Consider the following 17,180-nt stretch of genomic DNA (forward strand, 5'->3'; position numbering starts at 1 on the left):
GCTAGCAATTCGTAGTAATATTGTAAAATAAGTAAGTGATAGGGTAACAGAGGTATTTTGGCCACTTCATATATTTGGCCCACCTAACAAACTTTATCGATATTATCGGATTTTTTCCATGTTAAGTAACCCATGTTGCATCAATTTGATGCCTATCATATTAAATTATCTATTGCGGAAGGGTTTTTCAAAAATATCACAACATTTGGTGGATATTCGTACAAAATGGGCCAACATACCTCTGTTACTCTAAACTGTGTTGCATTATCTAGATCGACGGAATCATATATTTCGTTACCTAGGTAGTGATTAACATTATTTAAAAGCATGTAGAAATAGTAAAAAACATTTTTTTCTCAGTATGTAGTGCTCTGTACTCATATCACAAATTCCGAAACAATTAAAAATCTAAAGAAAAAAGCCTTTCCTGTAGGATACGTTTATCTGAATGCACACAACAAATAGTACAAAGTGCAGGCGGCGACCATGGCAAGACAAGCGTTAGAAATTAACGAATCCAAACTTATTCTGAATAAAACACCATAGACCCAGGACGATTAAGAATGTTGGATTGTTGGAATTCATGCAGCAGCTCACAGACTAGTTCAAGATCACGATCAACATCACATGTATATCGCTTCTGAACCAAACGATCTCCGTTCTTTAACTCGTTTACGACAGTTTAAATTGAATTCTCGGATATCTTCAGGTGACCCTGCTCCCTGAACTCAAGCACAGACGTTCCCATTCTCTTTCGGTAGAACGGCGCACTATTAGTAAATGCTCTGCTTCACCAAAAGACGTGAGCGAATAATTCTTGATCGATACGAACGGAATCATTATGGCTGTACAATTTCAGTATTCATCCTTCCCGATTATTCACGGCAGAACACTATTACCAGTGACAAAAATAATCGACGCAACGGTTCGACGTGCTTCACGATTCTAAACCTGTCAAACTTTCTACCTTACAATTCTTTGTGATGTTTTTTCCATTAAATGCCCTGATAACAAGTGTTTCTTTATGTTTATCGTCTTCTGTATTTTTTGTTTCGATCATAGCGGTTTGAGTCTCAAGGTAATTCGCTTCTTCGGACCAGAAAAATTTTCTGACCCTATGTGCAAGGTTGGGAATCACACCCAGGTGGGCTGCATGTAAGCCATCGCCTAACTCATCACGCTACATCCGTCCCTCAGTCTTCTGTATTGATTACCAAGCCGTTTCCACGTTTACGCTTGATGATATCTTAATGATGAATTTAACCGAAAAGTTTGATAAAAATCATATTTTTCCACACTAATCGGAAGTGAAAGTAAACAGCGGAACAGTCACTTGATGTTAAGACCTATTGAAAAATTGATTGCGAAGTACGTCTAAGTTCGGTAGTAACCAACCGGTTCGCAGGAATCACATCTTGTTGCCGTTTGGAGATTATTTATATGTTGCAATTAAACAACATACGTAGCCATGGATGACTGTTATTTAAAATCAACAGCTTTCGACCTGTGTTGCCAGTTTTAATGTCTTTTCAAGCAATTTCGTTTTGACATTACCAGTTACTGAGGGGTAGTTAAATTTGCGATACAGTTTTGATAGACGAGTGGCAGGTCGTGTCGTCGATACAGATTTAATACATATTGCCAAAACTTTATACAGAATTGTGCGAACTTCTCATCCTCCAACGCAATACAAAATCGACCGTTTTGTTACAAGATTTACTTGCTTCTGGTCTGCCGCCACTTAATTTCGGGTGAAAATTACCAACACAATCAGAAATAGTCTAAATGAACAACGTTGAGAAAAATAAATGGTTACCTTCCAACATCGCTAAAAAAGTTAAATGTATTATCAACGTAATTCAATAATTTATTATGACGATTCGTTTTCAAATATTATGATGGAATCAGGCATCCCTGCAAGCAGCTGATCGGTGTTGACAAACCAGGGGAAACCTACTAGTAAAAAAACTTTTACATAACACAAGGGGTGTACCGATAGTAAATAGTTCGCGCAGTACAATATAGGTGGAACTAGTACATCACGAAAAATTATTTTTTTATTACTCATACTGTCATGTCTGTTAGTCTGTGGTTGTAGTAAAAAATAAAAGAGAGTGCCAATATAAACATTAATTGATAAAGTTTACTATTCTTTGCGAAAAGTCATCGGATTTGAAGTTTATTGGAATAAATATGAATATATATTTAAATTTTTATGCTTTCCGATTATAATTTAGTCATATCGTAATCAAGTAGTGTCAGGAGAAACGAAGATAATGCCAATTGCTTTTGCAATCAATGGACGTCCTGGCGAGTGAAATATCGAGAGAACTTTAGGTTTGACACACCGGCTCTCAGACACTCAATACATGGTGGTTTGTAGAGTCTCGTTGGCAGCTGCTCAGCAGTGATGTCAGATCTACGGAAATCTCCGTAGATCTACGGATTCGAACATTTTCTACGGATCTACGGATCCGTAGACAAAATCTACGTAAATTGGAGTTTTTCTACGGAAATCTACGGAAATTACAATTTATCAACGGAGAACTACGGAAACTAGTTTTGTCTGGCGAGCAAAAAAAAAGCTTTTTACCGTGAGAGCTTCCGAGAAAAATGCCAATCTACGGAAATGACACTACTACTATCTGGCATCGCTGCTGCTCAGTAACATGGACTATCCAATCTATATTGTACAACAATCTTGCTAGTTCATAGTAACAGATATCAGCTCTGGGTCTGTCACTATCTGAATTGAATTAATGGATGTAATAACTTTTTCTGAATTTTCAATAGAACAGAAAAATCTGTTGTTGAAATTACCGGCTTGCCAAAATGACCAACATAAATGGTATATTGTTCCGTTCACTGTATGGCATGCAGACTCATTTTGTTGGAAAGCGAGCTTTTACAACCCATTTTTTTTTTCAAGTATATTCGGTAACACAAAGTCACAGACTAACAGACATGACAGTATGAGTAAATTCTTATAAAAATAATTGTTCGTGATGCACTAGTTCCACCTATATTGTACTGCGCGAACTATTTACTATCGGTACACCCCTTGTGTTATGTGAAAGTTTTTTTACTAGTTGGTTTCCCCTCGTTTGTCAACACCGATCAGCTGCTTGCAGGGATGCCTGATTTCATCATAATATTTGAAAATGAATCATCACAATAAGTTATTGGATTACGTTGATAACATATTTAACTTTTTTAGCGATGTTGGAAGGAAACCATTTATTTTTCTCAATGTTGCTCATCTAGATTATTTTTTATTGTGTTGGTAATTTTCATCCGAAATTAAGAGGCGGTAGACCAGAATCAAGTAAATATTGTAACAAAACGGGTTCGATTTTGTATTGCGTTGGAGGATGAGAAGTGGCACAATTATATATATATATAGTTTTGACAATATGTATTAAATCTGTATCCTGCATGAAATTCGCATGGACGTATACGAATCAATACATTACAGGTAATTCTGTATAAATGGCAACTCTGTTGGTAAATGAAAAAATAAACACAGTCTAGATGACAGACAGGATGTTTTTGATAGGGTAACGTGGCGACATCATGACATATACGTGTACTGTCCCAACTAAAGGAATATTCGAAAAGACCGTTAAAATGATTGAAGAATTTAATTTGAGTGTCCTGTCTGTTAGTCTGTGACAAAGTGTCTCAAAATCCAATTATGTCGACCTAATCGGGTTTTCGGTTATCCATACATGGTTGACTCTGTGTATGTGGAGCTAAAATTGAGGGATATTCAATTGTTTCCCACTCAATGTGGTAAGGAGCCATAGTCAAATGGTTTTATCGTTCTTCCTGGTGTGAATGAATCCTTGCTGTATTGATCCTGAAAGAATTTAGCAAATTGTCTGGCATCCCCTATAGGGTGCCGAATTTACTTCTGCTCATAAATATTGCGAATCGTTCTGATCTCTTCCGGGAATGCAGATTGGTGTCGCTTTTATAAAGTTTCTAAATCTTTTTGAGATGGTTGGAGGTTTTATTAAATATGCATTTCAACACACGCAGATCGTTCAGCATGCAGAACGATTTGTTTTGTGCTGTTTTCCAACTCATCCACTACGCATTCCTGAGCCAATTTGTTCTGATTCCTGATACTCCGGGGAAAGAATGAATGAATATAAAATAAAGGATTTCTTTTCTGCTCTTTTCAATAATTCGTATGTAAGTTGTAAAGATTTAAACAAATAAATTCATTAACAAAAATATCTGGTTTCTCGTTATCATTCTCGTTTGCTTTGTTATCAGATTCGAACACTTGAATAAAAGCACGTATTCACGCTTATGTAGTGCCGAAAATTGGTTTGTTTTTATTTTTTTCTGTTATAATTTGCGACAAAAAATCTCGAAAAATATAAATGAATTATTCATCTCATTTAGTTAGTTAGACATATTCCTACTTTATCATAGTGCCGGATTTTGTATTCAAGGATAGAGATTGAGTTATGGTTAAATAAAAGATTCTGCTTCTAACACTAACTGTAAGTGGATAATTATATATTTATACTCAAAAGTGACGCTGTACTGTACTGACCTGTTTGACTATGTTCAAGCTAATAGAATGATGGCATTGAAAGTGTGATTTAACTTAAAATATATCGCTGTTAAATATCAAGGCGTTTTTGAGCAATTTATATTCAACAATTTGTAGATGCAGTTTGAACAGTAGTACCGACGACACGACCTGCCACTCGTCTATCAAAACTGTATCGTAAATTTAACTACCCCTCAGTAACTGGAAATGTCAAATCAAAAACGCTAGTGAAATTTTTTAAACTGGCAGCACAAGTTGATATATTATTGATTTTGAATAACAGTCACCATAACCTTGGTTACTGCATATCGAAGGCAAGATGAAAGTAAACAAAATAAATTTCAGATCGGTTATTATATTACGGAACATTTTAATGGATTTACCTGCCTCGAGCGGAATGTAAAAATTGAGGAGTATGAGTTATGTCTTTTATAAAGCCAAGTGCAAAATTCAGGTCTTAGGGACATTGGGATGCATAACTCAATGCTGACTTGAAACCGTTGTGTGATAACAGTTAGCGCAAACCAACGAGGAAGACATGGAAATGACCGACAACGAGCTGAGCGAGGCTAGTGCTCTGCGGTACCTACATAACTTACGGTAAAATGATTTCTTTATGGAATTCCACTAGTAATCCTCGAATAGTGGTCAACAAGGTGAAATACTGTTTACACTGCTGCGCAATCAACCGACACAAAACAATTTTGACACCGGCATATTACACCGAATCCTATTGCCCAGAAAAGCTAGCAGTTGAAGTGTACGGATGAATCGCTGGAAGCAGTTTATTGTCCTCGTTCGTTGGGAAACGATCAAACGACCGATCTGATTCAGAAGTGTCTGTCGTCCATTTCAATCGGGGCGATACTACTGTAATAGTAATTGTTTCAATACATACATATACCGGCCACAAGAGCGAGAAAACTGCATCTTAGCAAGTTCTCCGTTACTGGAGGAAAGGTAAGATCGAATAGTGGTTTTTTGTTTTTGGCTCTTTCTTTGACAGCTCTCGAAAGTGACAGTATGATAAAACTACGGAAGATCTTCAAATGAAATTGGGTGCAGGCAATTTAGTGACCATTTGTTATGAATCCTAACATCACGACAATTCTGTATCTCCCTATCCGATTACTTCGGATTCTAAGTATTTATACATAGTTTAATCAATAAATGCATATTTATGATGTTTCATCCATAGTTTCGGTTAAATTCCGAAAATCGAGTTCATTTAAATGCATTTCTGCTTAATTTGGACAAAGTTTAACACTAATTTTCAAAACATGTTTATTTCTTTTGGGGTTCCTTGGTAATTAGTCCATAGCAACTTAAACAGTGTTGCTCGAGAAGATTATTTTTATCATCTACAAGGGGTCGCTAGATTTGTGGTAACTGGTGGTAAATCGTTAGCGAACAGTTTTAATGCTGATTTTTCTTCGGAGTGCCTGGTCGTGTCGTCGGTAGTACTCTAGTGATGCATTCGTTTCGAGTGATAGCATTGCATTGTTGCCGAAGAGGAGCTCGTTAACATTTACAAAGAAAGACGGTAATTAACAAATAGTTTGAACTTATCTACTCTGCAAATGGTTCAGTTGTCTTGCGATTTTTGTGGCACTTTTGATAACAATAAACTATGGAGAAGTATACATACTAATAGATAATGTACAAAACTGAAGAACAGATTAGATTTTACAGTCAGGCGTTTGCTGGACATTTATTTATCTAGTGTTTTTAGTGTTGGCAACTTTATTTCTCAAGCTTCGTAAGTACTTTGTAGTTCAACCATCAACCGGAAGAAGTATTGCCGTTTCCTTTCGAATGAACATTCTTTGCAGGTGTTTGGAGAAGGTGTGCAATCAACATTCTATCAAGCGGACATCATACTCATAATACATACTCTATAATTATGGTCTAATTGTGATGTTGACGTATGTGAATTCGTAAAGCTATCAATATGAAAACAGCGTTTTGTATTAAACGAAATAAGAATTCATTTGTTAGCTACAGTTATTTTTTTTCATACACAGGAAAACATTACTAAGACGTTTTGTTCAAGGTAACAATTTTCGTAATTTTTGTATTGTTTGGTCATTCTTTTAACATCGTATTTTGTTGTTGAAATATATACGAAAGCACTAATAAATAATTATCATCATGAAAAGATTAGATTCTAATCCTTATGAAATAATTCTTGATATAGTCCAAGTGGTGGCAAAAGTCTCGTTCAGAGCCATGATTGGCACAAGCAGTGAAACGAAAAAAAAAAAAATGTGGCAGATCATTCTAAAACATACCTCACCGACAGTTACCAGGAGCACGAGTTTAAAATGTCGTTTTGTTGTCAACGGTGGCGACATCTATAGTGATTTAGGTCACCTACGTACCGACGCAATTTCAGAAGTTTTTGTGTTGTTTTTTCGGCGCTTGTAAGTAAATTTCTGTTTTGTAAAGTAATACGTGTAACGCAGATATATTTCGATTCCCTAAAACGTGGTACTTTGGAAAGGGTATTCAAAGAACATATCGGTTTCCAATATAACCTTACTTTTATTTTTGTTAATTGTGATTGTTCTCGAAAACATTCATTGAGGCAGGTTGGCCGAGTTTTCTGCGGGGTTGGTTGACCGATATGTAATTTAAGCTTAGAGCAAACTGCACTTTGTGATTCGATGATCGTGCAATGTCCTTTGCCTACCCCGGATCTGGGGTAGGTTGGGCCATTTTTGGTCCGCATTTGATTGTTAATAACTATTTTCCCGATTTTTATTGTGAAAAATTAATATACCTTATGATCAAAAAAGAACCGGAATTTTCATTTTAAAATTCCCGCGCTTGTCCAATCGGTAAACTTTCATTCTCTCAAAATTGGCAACACTTTTATACACATTCTGTCAAATTTTGACGCATATCGTACGATTAGTTTTTGTTTGGCGTCTATACAAAGAAGTAGAAAAATTTTCGTGTGGCGATTTTTATAATGGATGAAAATTTAGAACAACGGCTCGCCTTCGAAGCGCCATTCGGTCAATTGTCGTGCGGTTTCGACGTCATATTCATAAATCCACACCTCATCACCAGTTATGATGCATTCGATGAATGTGGGGTCACTATCTGCGTTGGAAATCATCTCTTTGGCCACATCAACACGACGCTGTTTTTGAATGAAATTCAGCTTTTTTGGCACCAGCCGAGAAGCGACGCGTTTCAAACCCAAAACATCAGTTAAAATGTGTTCGGCTGATCTATAAGAGATGCCCAACAACACAGCAATCTCTCTAATCGGTACAGAACGATTTTGCAACAAGATTTGCTTCGCCGATTCAATGTTTTCTTCAGTAACAACATTTTCAACATTTTCAACATTTTCAACGTTTCAGAACACTTAAATCCATTTGCAACACAAAATTTGATGCACGCACGTTGTTCTAAATTTTCATCAATTATAAAAATCGCCACACGAAAATTTTGTTTCTTTGTATAGACGCCAAACAAAAACTAATCGTACGATATGCGTCAAAATTTGACAAAATGTGTATAAAAGTGTTGCCAACGTTGAGAGAATAAAAGTTTACCGATTGGACAAGCGCGGGAATATTGAAATGAAAATTCCGGTTCTTTTTTTATCATAAGGTACATAATAAAAAAATGGCTTATGCTATTTTTTTTCACTAATAAACGTTTTCCATTGATGCATTTGATGTGTTTCAAATATTTTTTTCAAACTCGGTAAAGCTACAGCCTCTTTTATTTCTATTTATTTCGGTAATAAAAAAGTTAAACCAGAAAGAGTACAAAAATTCCGAAAGCAAAACTCGACCACCCAACCCCGGTCGTCCCTACTTTCAAATGTTTATTTCGTGCTGAATCCAGTGAAAAGTGCTTTCGATTACGTGGAAAATAAAAGTAAAATTGTGTCTCGAAAATGAATTGTCTGTGTGGGGCTAAACAGAGGATTCAGTCAGACATAATTCTCGGTTAATTTTTCAAAAGGGCGTATAAGCAAGTGACAGTTTCTCTTTGTTTACTCTCTCTTCTATTAATTACTCAGCGGTTTCCACGTTTATCACTCAACTCTATGCATGAAATGATACCCGAAACTTTCGACTTTCAAACAGAATAGTGATATCAAAGAAAATCTTTTTAATTACATCACAATAATCGAAAGAGAGAGTGATTAAAGAGAAACTGTCACTTGCTTATACGCCCTTTTGAAAAATTTACCGAGAATTTTCGATTTGAAATTCTTAACGGATTTTTCAAACATACCTAATTAATGATATCTATATTTCAATTCTACTGCCCATCATTTATTAAAACTAGATTTACTATAAATTAAATTAAAACATTCATTCAATTTCATCAATCAAATAGTCTTCGATAAGGACTTTAAAATCAGTTTCAACATCAATTATTCGAAACTGCAGGGAGTGAAGTTTCGAGACAATACCTATATTCCCAGCAAGCAGGATTATATCTTATGCATACAAACTTTGAAACCTACAGACAATTCATTCGAAAACGATTTCATTTATTTTGCGCTCATTAAGTTATCTTAAGATTTGGCACACCACTGTACTGCCCATACTAGTATGTCAGTCGCATAACGATTTTCACCAATTTTGAGTTAGCTTGAGGAATGAAATCTATCCTCAATAAAGACTGTCCTAGAACGTATGGACGCAACCAAAAACCGCTGCCATTTCGCAATGGTTCAGAATCTGCCAATTTTTATGGCTGCGTCCTGTTGTTGTTCACACTCTTCTCTAACCACTTGTGCAGTTGTTTATTCGTTTTGATTAGTTTGTTTCGAAATGCGTGTACTTTCAGCAAAACAACGTCGAAAAATTGTGTACAAATGGTGCACAGAACGCGGACTGTCACTGAGAAAGATAGCAAAAATGGAAGGAGTAAGTGGAAAAGCCGTGCGAAATGCAATCAGGAAATTCGGTGAGGATAACACCTTCGAGGATAAACAGAAAACGGGCCGAAAAAAAGGTCCTGCTAATCCTCAGTTGGATAAACGTATACTGAAGGCGTTCGAGCAAAAGAAGGAGGTTTCAGTTCGGGATGTGGCCAAAAAAGTGGGCACTTCGAAGTCAAATGTTCTTCGTGCTAAAGAACGTTTGAATCTTCGAACCTATCAGAAGCAGAAACAACCAAAACGTAGTCCGAAACAAGAAGCATCGATCAGGCCGAGGGTTCAAAAGCTGTACAATACGATTCTTGCTAGAAGTTTGAACCGCTTAATCATGGACGACTTAACCTACGTGAAACTCGATTACAAATCCTTGCCGGATCACAATATTATACGGTGTGAGAAGGGCAAGTGTTAAACCAGTCCGGGACATCGATTGAAGTCGAAAAATTTGGTAAGAAAGCTATGGTCTTGCAAGCAATTTGTAGCTGCGGTAAGATTTCGAAACCCTTCATCACCACTGCTTCAATGAACAGCGAAATATACATCAAGGAATGTTTACAAAAACGACTTTTACCCATGATTCGAAGCCACAAGGATCCTGTTGTCTTCTGGCCAGATCTTGCTTCTTGCCACTACTCGAAATCAACGGTAGAATGGTATACTACCAAAAATAACACTTTCGTCCCAAAAGACATGAATCCACCAAATTGCCCAAAACTTCGACCAATTGAGGAATTTTGGGCATTAACGAAGGCACATCTTAGAAAACATGTCTCGGCAGCCGAAACCATTCAACAGTTCGAAAAAGATTGGAAAAAAGTGTCAAAACTTGTCGCCAAGAAGTCTGTACGGAATTTAATGAGGAACGTTCGCAAGAAGGTGCGCCAGCTAGTCTACAATGGCTAAGTAGCAAATGTTGAGAATAATATTCTGTTGTTGTGGTGTAATATTATCAGTATATCGAATAAAATTTGAATATCTAACACTTGTGAAATATTTACAGCGAAATCAAAGTGCGTCCATACTTTCTGGGACAGTCTTTATACTTTCAGAAATTGTGATAAAAGTTAAGGGTTTGTTCAATAAAAGGTGAAAAAAAATCAACTCATGTCTGTCCCATATGTAAAGTACCCGCATGTCAGTTCCAATTAGTGCAAATTTCAATAATTTCATTTGTTGTAATATTGGAATAGCATGTAATAATACCATGATTCAGCATTAGGTAGGACAATAAATCAAAAAATTCGTAAATAAAATTTTATTGGTCTTTTTCTCGACATGCCGATTTTCCATATGGGACTGATATGCAAGTATGGGCAGTGTATTCGTTCTTCGTTTTTGTGTTCAAAATCCGGTTTAGTCCCGCGGTTCCTAAATGTTGCATTTTTGGTGTGTTACTTCATGGTGATTTGATACAAAAACTAGTCACAAGTTGGAAATTGTAGCTGAAAGTTGAAGGTTCACAACTGTATAGATAAACTGAGTAAAACCCTAGGTGTAATGCGTGTCCAGTTTAGCCCCGCAGTTTCTGAAATTTTGGACTTTGGGTTGGTCACTTGGTCATTGCGACCTTTTACGGAAATCAATGCATATTTTCCCAAACCACAAGTTGGAATTTGTAGCTGAAGGTTGAAGCTACACAACGGCATAGATGACTTGGGTAAAAACCTAGTTGTAATGAATGCTTTTTTTCAATTTCCAAAAAGTGTCCGGCTTAGCCCCGGTCTCTCTTACACATGCTAGTATCCGCACAGTTTACTGACAAACCTGTAGTGTGAGCAAATGATGGTCTCGTATTATAGCTCCGCTGGATTCTTGAAACCCTGACGCAGTACTAAAAACCTTTTTAATCCACCAAGTGATGTAATGAATCCTTTCTCATAAGTCAGTCGATAAAACAGAACCGCTTACGTTCGGGACGGAAGAAACCAAGTACAGTATTGTGTTGTGAACAATAGAACGATCTCGAAATGAGTGAACAAAACGAACAAAAGCTACTGCCGCCACTACGAAAGAATACAATTATTGTTGACTTCTGGCAGTGCAAAATTTGACCTTCGATAGGAGAACTTGAAGGTTTCCCTCTTAGAAAAAAAAGGTTCAACGGTGGTTCTTCGTTGGATCATTGGTCCAATGAACGACCAATCAATCGTTCAACGGGAGACCAACACGAGACCTTCGCTTGCCGATTTTGAAACAGACCGTAGAACCGAATGCCATTTTTTTTTTTCGTTCAACAAACCCGGCAGACAGAAGTCCATTGTAGAGCTATTTTTTATATGAGGAGTCAGAGCCACGTAACTAGTTTGACTGGAGACTAGCCACGACTAGTTTGACTGGAGAATTTCTGAAGTTTCAACTTATTTTTTTAAAACTAACACTACATACCTGTAAAATTCTTCTATTTCACGTAGAATAACAGCAAATTATGTTTCTATATGAACATAACACCTAATTTTGACACTACTTTTGCAAGAGAAAAAACAACAAACCCACCCAGCAAACTGAACGAAAATTTTGTGCAGTATGCCATTCAACAAGCGCTCAACGACCAACAAAATAGAACCGCTTGCTGTGAGGGTTGCTTAAGGAGCAAATGCATCTTGATATTGACGTGTGCTTTTACTTACACAGTTTTATAAAGAGTTGGATGCAATTCAATTCATGATCATGTGTACATGATCTACCCTCAAGCGTCTACGATCTTTATATCCGCAAAAACATGTCTTAGTACGGAGAGATTCTTTCCATCGAAAAAAAAGAACGTTTTCCCAGGTATTCTAAATGGTGTCCGTTTGTTACGCATACGCTTGAAGGAGGCTCTACTTTCTTATGTAAATTTCGGTCAAGAAACAAGAATTCCGTGCAAATCATTTGTTACCTATGACAATCAGATGGCAACGTTGCCAAAAAGCTGTTCACCGACAAGCCATGTGAAAAACTGAACAAGGACAACAGCGCTCCACACCAACCCAAAATAACTCCAGTACATCGGCGACAGCCATCAACAACAAGGAAGCTTACTTCTCAATGAAATCAGTTGTACCCTATGTAGGACGAGGTACCCCAATTACAACTAACATCGCACCCAACGCTTGGACAAATGTAAGAAATAACTATGATTTCGCCAACAACAGTGACACCGAACCAATGGACAGGAGCGTGACTAGCGAACCACTGTTCCTCCTTCATTCGCTGGATAGCAATGAAAACGTCTCTCCGCCAATAAAAAAAGTTGACAACAAGATCCATACATAACAAATTTTTTTTGTTAAACGGCTACGTTAAGCCGAAGAGCGAATGAGCCGAAATAAAAGTTTTATGAATAAATGAAAGTTCATTTGGGCATGAAACAGCAGAACCTTTTAAAATTTTATCAGAATTCATAGAAACTTTGAAAAATTATAACAACGAAGAAAAATTTTGTATCAAAAATGAGGATATACGTGTCTAATAATTTATTATATAGAAGCCGAAAAAAATTTAGACGAATTTAAAATGTAAACTTGTTTTTGGTGTACTGTCGCTCCACGAATAAGTGCCCCATATTCTATAGGATCTCCTATGTATATGCGACAAATATGCGTAGAACGGCAGTGTACGACTTGTAAAAGAATGTCTCATAGGGGAAAGGTGGGTAATAGTGCGCATCTCATTGTAACCTCCTGTTAATGTTTACTTTAGCTATTTACTTGCAATTAACATGAAAATTTGGCCTTATTAACTCGGCCTATTCGGCTACATATCACCTTCCCTGTTAATTTCATATCAATACGACAGACGCAAATATAAAATCTGTCATTAGAAAAGAAGCTTTGTATTTATTTCTAATATAATCACGTTTTCTTGGTTCGTAAGCAACATAATAATTGTAATCGTTCATTTGAGGATATTGAAAAGCAAACTCCATATACACACAAATATACACACCTTGACATTTGCTTATATAGACGAACTGCCGCGAATGGCGTATCACACTCGACCTCGGCTCGAGAATCCGGTTTCACAGTGTCTGCATAACCTTTTTCAATGAAAAAGGAAAAACCTGTTGATTGAATAGAAACATAAAGGTCTGTTTAGACGTAAGCTAGCAAAATCTAGAAATCAAAACACCTTGTAGTTTCAGAACCGGAAGCAGAATCCGTAACAAATTCAGAAATTCCGTATGAAAGCGTATGACGTATGGTTTCATTTTTGAATGAAACCTACAGCTTGTGAAAATCGGTTCAGCCAGTGCATGTTTTTGCCATTTTTTAGATGCATATTACCCTGTATCTCCGGAACCGGATGTCGAATCGGGATGATATTCAATAGCAGACTATGGGACCATAAGACCTTTCATTTGAGTCTAAGTTTGTGAAAATCGGTTCATTCATCTCCGGAATATGACATTCGGTGCTCCGGACCTCGGTTGAAAAGCCGGTTTGCATAACCTTTCTTTATGAGGAAGGCATAAAAGTGAATTAAAATGAATAAGCTTCCAGTGCGACGCTCGACAGATAATGACGATATTGAAATGGTACCAGAATAGCAGTATAGAAACAGACCCATGCGTGACTAAAGCTGCTAATAAACGATGATGACATCACCAACACCTCATTTATCATGGTGCCCAAAATCATCACGATGGGTTTGATGAATGTCACTATCACTGCTTATCAATCAAATCAAATTACATTTTGAGCGAATCATGTCCGTCAGCAATCAATTTATATTGCTTAGCGGTTCAAATTGAACTGCCGAGTTTAGCACTAAGCAGTTCAATTTGAACTGCTCTGCACTGATCAGTCAAAGTCGAAACGTAAAAATAATAACGGGCAGCATTAGACTCTTCAATTGATTCTCTTCAAATCAAAACTCAGTTCAACCATCGTCAGTAGATCTCTTGAAGTAACAAAATATATCTTTTTTCGGTTTTTAACGATATCAAACTAACTAGAGATTATGAGAGGAGAAAGAATATGAAATTATAGAGCCATAGTACTCAAGGAAGAGCAAGGATGTGAAGATAAAGTGCGGAAAGTGAGACGTGATAAGGGTCATTTTAAGTAAGCAGAAGGCTTCTCGTATCTAAACTTTTACCTTCTACCAGAGGAGTCGAGCTTAGGCATCTTGGCGATACGAGTCATCCGAGTCTCTGATATGTCAGAAAGTAAAGTCAAAGGTCGTTTGCCATTTACTATCCGAACCGGCAAAAGTAAAACTACGAGAAGTTGTCACATTCTGCCCACGACGGTTTCTCACATAATGTGTTTCATTGTGTTGATATTTTCTCATCTCTATATAGTTAGTTATAACACCGGAATGGAAGATTTGTCCGAAACTATTGCTTGAATGCCTGGAGTTGTAGCGTATGGCTAAGCGTCTCAGGGTGCAGGCGGCGCACGGACAGCGCTCCATTCATCGCTGTGTGTGATGGAATCCCATCAAATATTTTTTACTTTTCTACTTTTTTATCAGAGACTCGGATGACTCGTATCGCTAAGATGCCTAAGTTCGACTCCTCTGGTAGAAGGTAAAGGTTTAATACGAGAAGCCTTCTGCTTACTTAAAATGACCCTTGTCATGTCTCACTTTTCCGCACTTTATCTTGACATCCTTGCTCTTCCTTGAGTACTATGGCTCTATAATTTCATATTCTTTCTCCTCTCATAATCTCTAGTTAGTTTGATATCGTTAAAAACCGAAAAAAGTAAAAAATTACTGACTGACCAGAAGTCATAAATAAAAAAAAGTGGACAAAATATCTCTTTCAATAGTGTGTGAGCGGCCTTCAAATGAGGTTCATGTAAACATTCGAATTGGTTCGAGATAATAGATGAAAGACAAACCAGATATCTGAAATATCAATTACAGAATACAAATGGTTTTCAAAGGAGGGAGAAACTAACATTGACAGCAAATGAAGAAAAACATCGAAGAATTACTTTGGTTTCAAATCCTATTCAGAAATTATCATATATTCTCAGATCAATTTGGGAAAAGTCGATGAACTGTTGGTTTATCTTTAAAGGTTATGCATTTTATTTCATTTTTCTTCTATATCAACTGAATAAATCAACATAGAAAGAGATTCGCACTTTTTCGATTTGTTTACCAACATGCTATCAATGTGAATAATGAAGTTACGCCCTTGCACATTTTTCGTGAAATTGGTTGGTTTCCGCGGCTAAGACAGATCAACGGGTAATTTTATCGTCTCAATAACTATTAACAGTAGTAAAAAGTTCGGGAACCATCTAAAATAACGAAAATAAATAGTTCCACCTTCCCTTTATATCATTTGAGGTATCGCCCTGAATATTGGCATGGAACACGGAGGTCGAAATTTAATTAAACAACTGCAATAACAGTTTCGCCTCTAATAGTTCTTTGTATTGCTAAGGTTGAGATTTTTGTATAATTCGGGCTAAATTGTAGGATTTTTTACCATTTATTGTTAGCAAAGAGATAGTCGATTTGTTTACTTATGTAAGATTCGCCCTTCCTCGAAAAAAAAACAGCTGAAATAAGCTTTAGATAGACACAAAAAGATACGATCCGAGATGCAACAACAGTTCCAAAATCTTGTTACTTTTGACTACAGGCGTGCGATGGGAATAGTAGATGGCTGCTGTTCGACTGTAGTCAGCTCAACGGCAATATTTCTTCCGATTGTCAGACATTCATACTTTCACTCATATTTGTTATGCTTTGCCGTTATTATCACATTAGTTTTTTTTTATTATCTCGTTCACTCTGAATTTCAGAACTCAAAGATGCTTAAATTTTCTTTTACGATTTTGTATTTTATCTATATTTTTTATATTCTTAATATGTCACTTCATTAAAAGAGGAGGGAATGAAGAAGGTTTCATTTTCAGTTCAACGCTTAAAATACCCTCGCAGTTTTTTGTTGTTTTTTTTCTTCTTAGGATCACGATTCCTTTGTTCCATTAACTAATGCCTAGCTAAACTAGCTTGTTTTATGATACAATATTGCGTCAAAGACATAATTACAGAAGATCAGTGTCCCTTGATCATAAAACATCTTTTAGTACACGTGCTCACAGACGCTCTCTGCAAGCGAGGTAATCTTTGTCCCGCTTTTCTAAATTTACAGACCCATTGTAATCTCTCCCCTAGTTTACCACGTAGGCTGACTATGTTCTAACGCTGGAATTCCCACTTTTGTGTGCGAACCCTCGGCAGACAGGGTGTTACGTGGACATAACTTTTCGTGGATAAATCACTACTGTCCAGACACAGTCCCGATGGCACGTGCATTAGCTGCTGATTTTCGGTGATCTGCCACGTATCATCAATATCCTCGTCGTCGACACAAGGAATCATTACTACATACCTGTTATCGGACTTGTTGTCCTGCACGGTCGCACAACTTCGCTCGGTTCGCAGAACGCCTCGCTTCGTCAGAGACATTAACTGCGAAGCGGACACTTCAGTGCGGAAACACGTGTAGATGCCGAGATTCCATGGTTTATCGGCATTCTGTTGGAGAGTATCTAGACAAAGGTTTTCTGCCAGTGACGATACTCTACCATAGGCTCGCACATTTCTAGTAGGAATGAACTTTTCCGGATACACATTTTTCATGTACCAATCAAAGCTCTTACATCGGAGCTTTTCTCGTAACACTCTTCGATGGGTTACGTCTCCAACTTCGGGGTGATCCTAGAACGAGAATTTCAATCGAATTTA

The 17,180-nt window shown here is 37.0% G+C and overlaps 1 protein-coding gene across 1 annotated transcript in view; it reads right to left on the reverse strand.

Annotated features, from left to right (window-relative positions):
- Positions 1 to 4,202: 4,202 nt before the first annotated feature.
- Positions 4,203 to 17,180, reverse strand: part of LOC131434416 (polypeptide N-acetylgalactosaminyltransferase 1) — a 64,155-nt gene continuing 51,177 nt past the window's right edge. The window contains exon 5 of the mRNA XM_058601097.1: positions 4,203 to 17,153. Coding sequence (XP_058457080.1) covers positions 16,632 to 17,153 — 522 coding nt within the window. The 3' untranslated portion in view covers positions 4,203 to 16,631. The remainder of the gene's footprint in view (positions 17,154 to 17,180) is intronic.

The sequence above is a fragment of the Malaya genurostris genome, chromosome 3, assembly GCF_030247185.1.
Source record: "Malaya genurostris strain Urasoe2022 chromosome 3, Malgen_1.1, whole genome shotgun sequence".
NCBI lineage: Eukaryota > Metazoa > Arthropoda > Insecta > Diptera > Culicidae > Malaya > Malaya genurostris.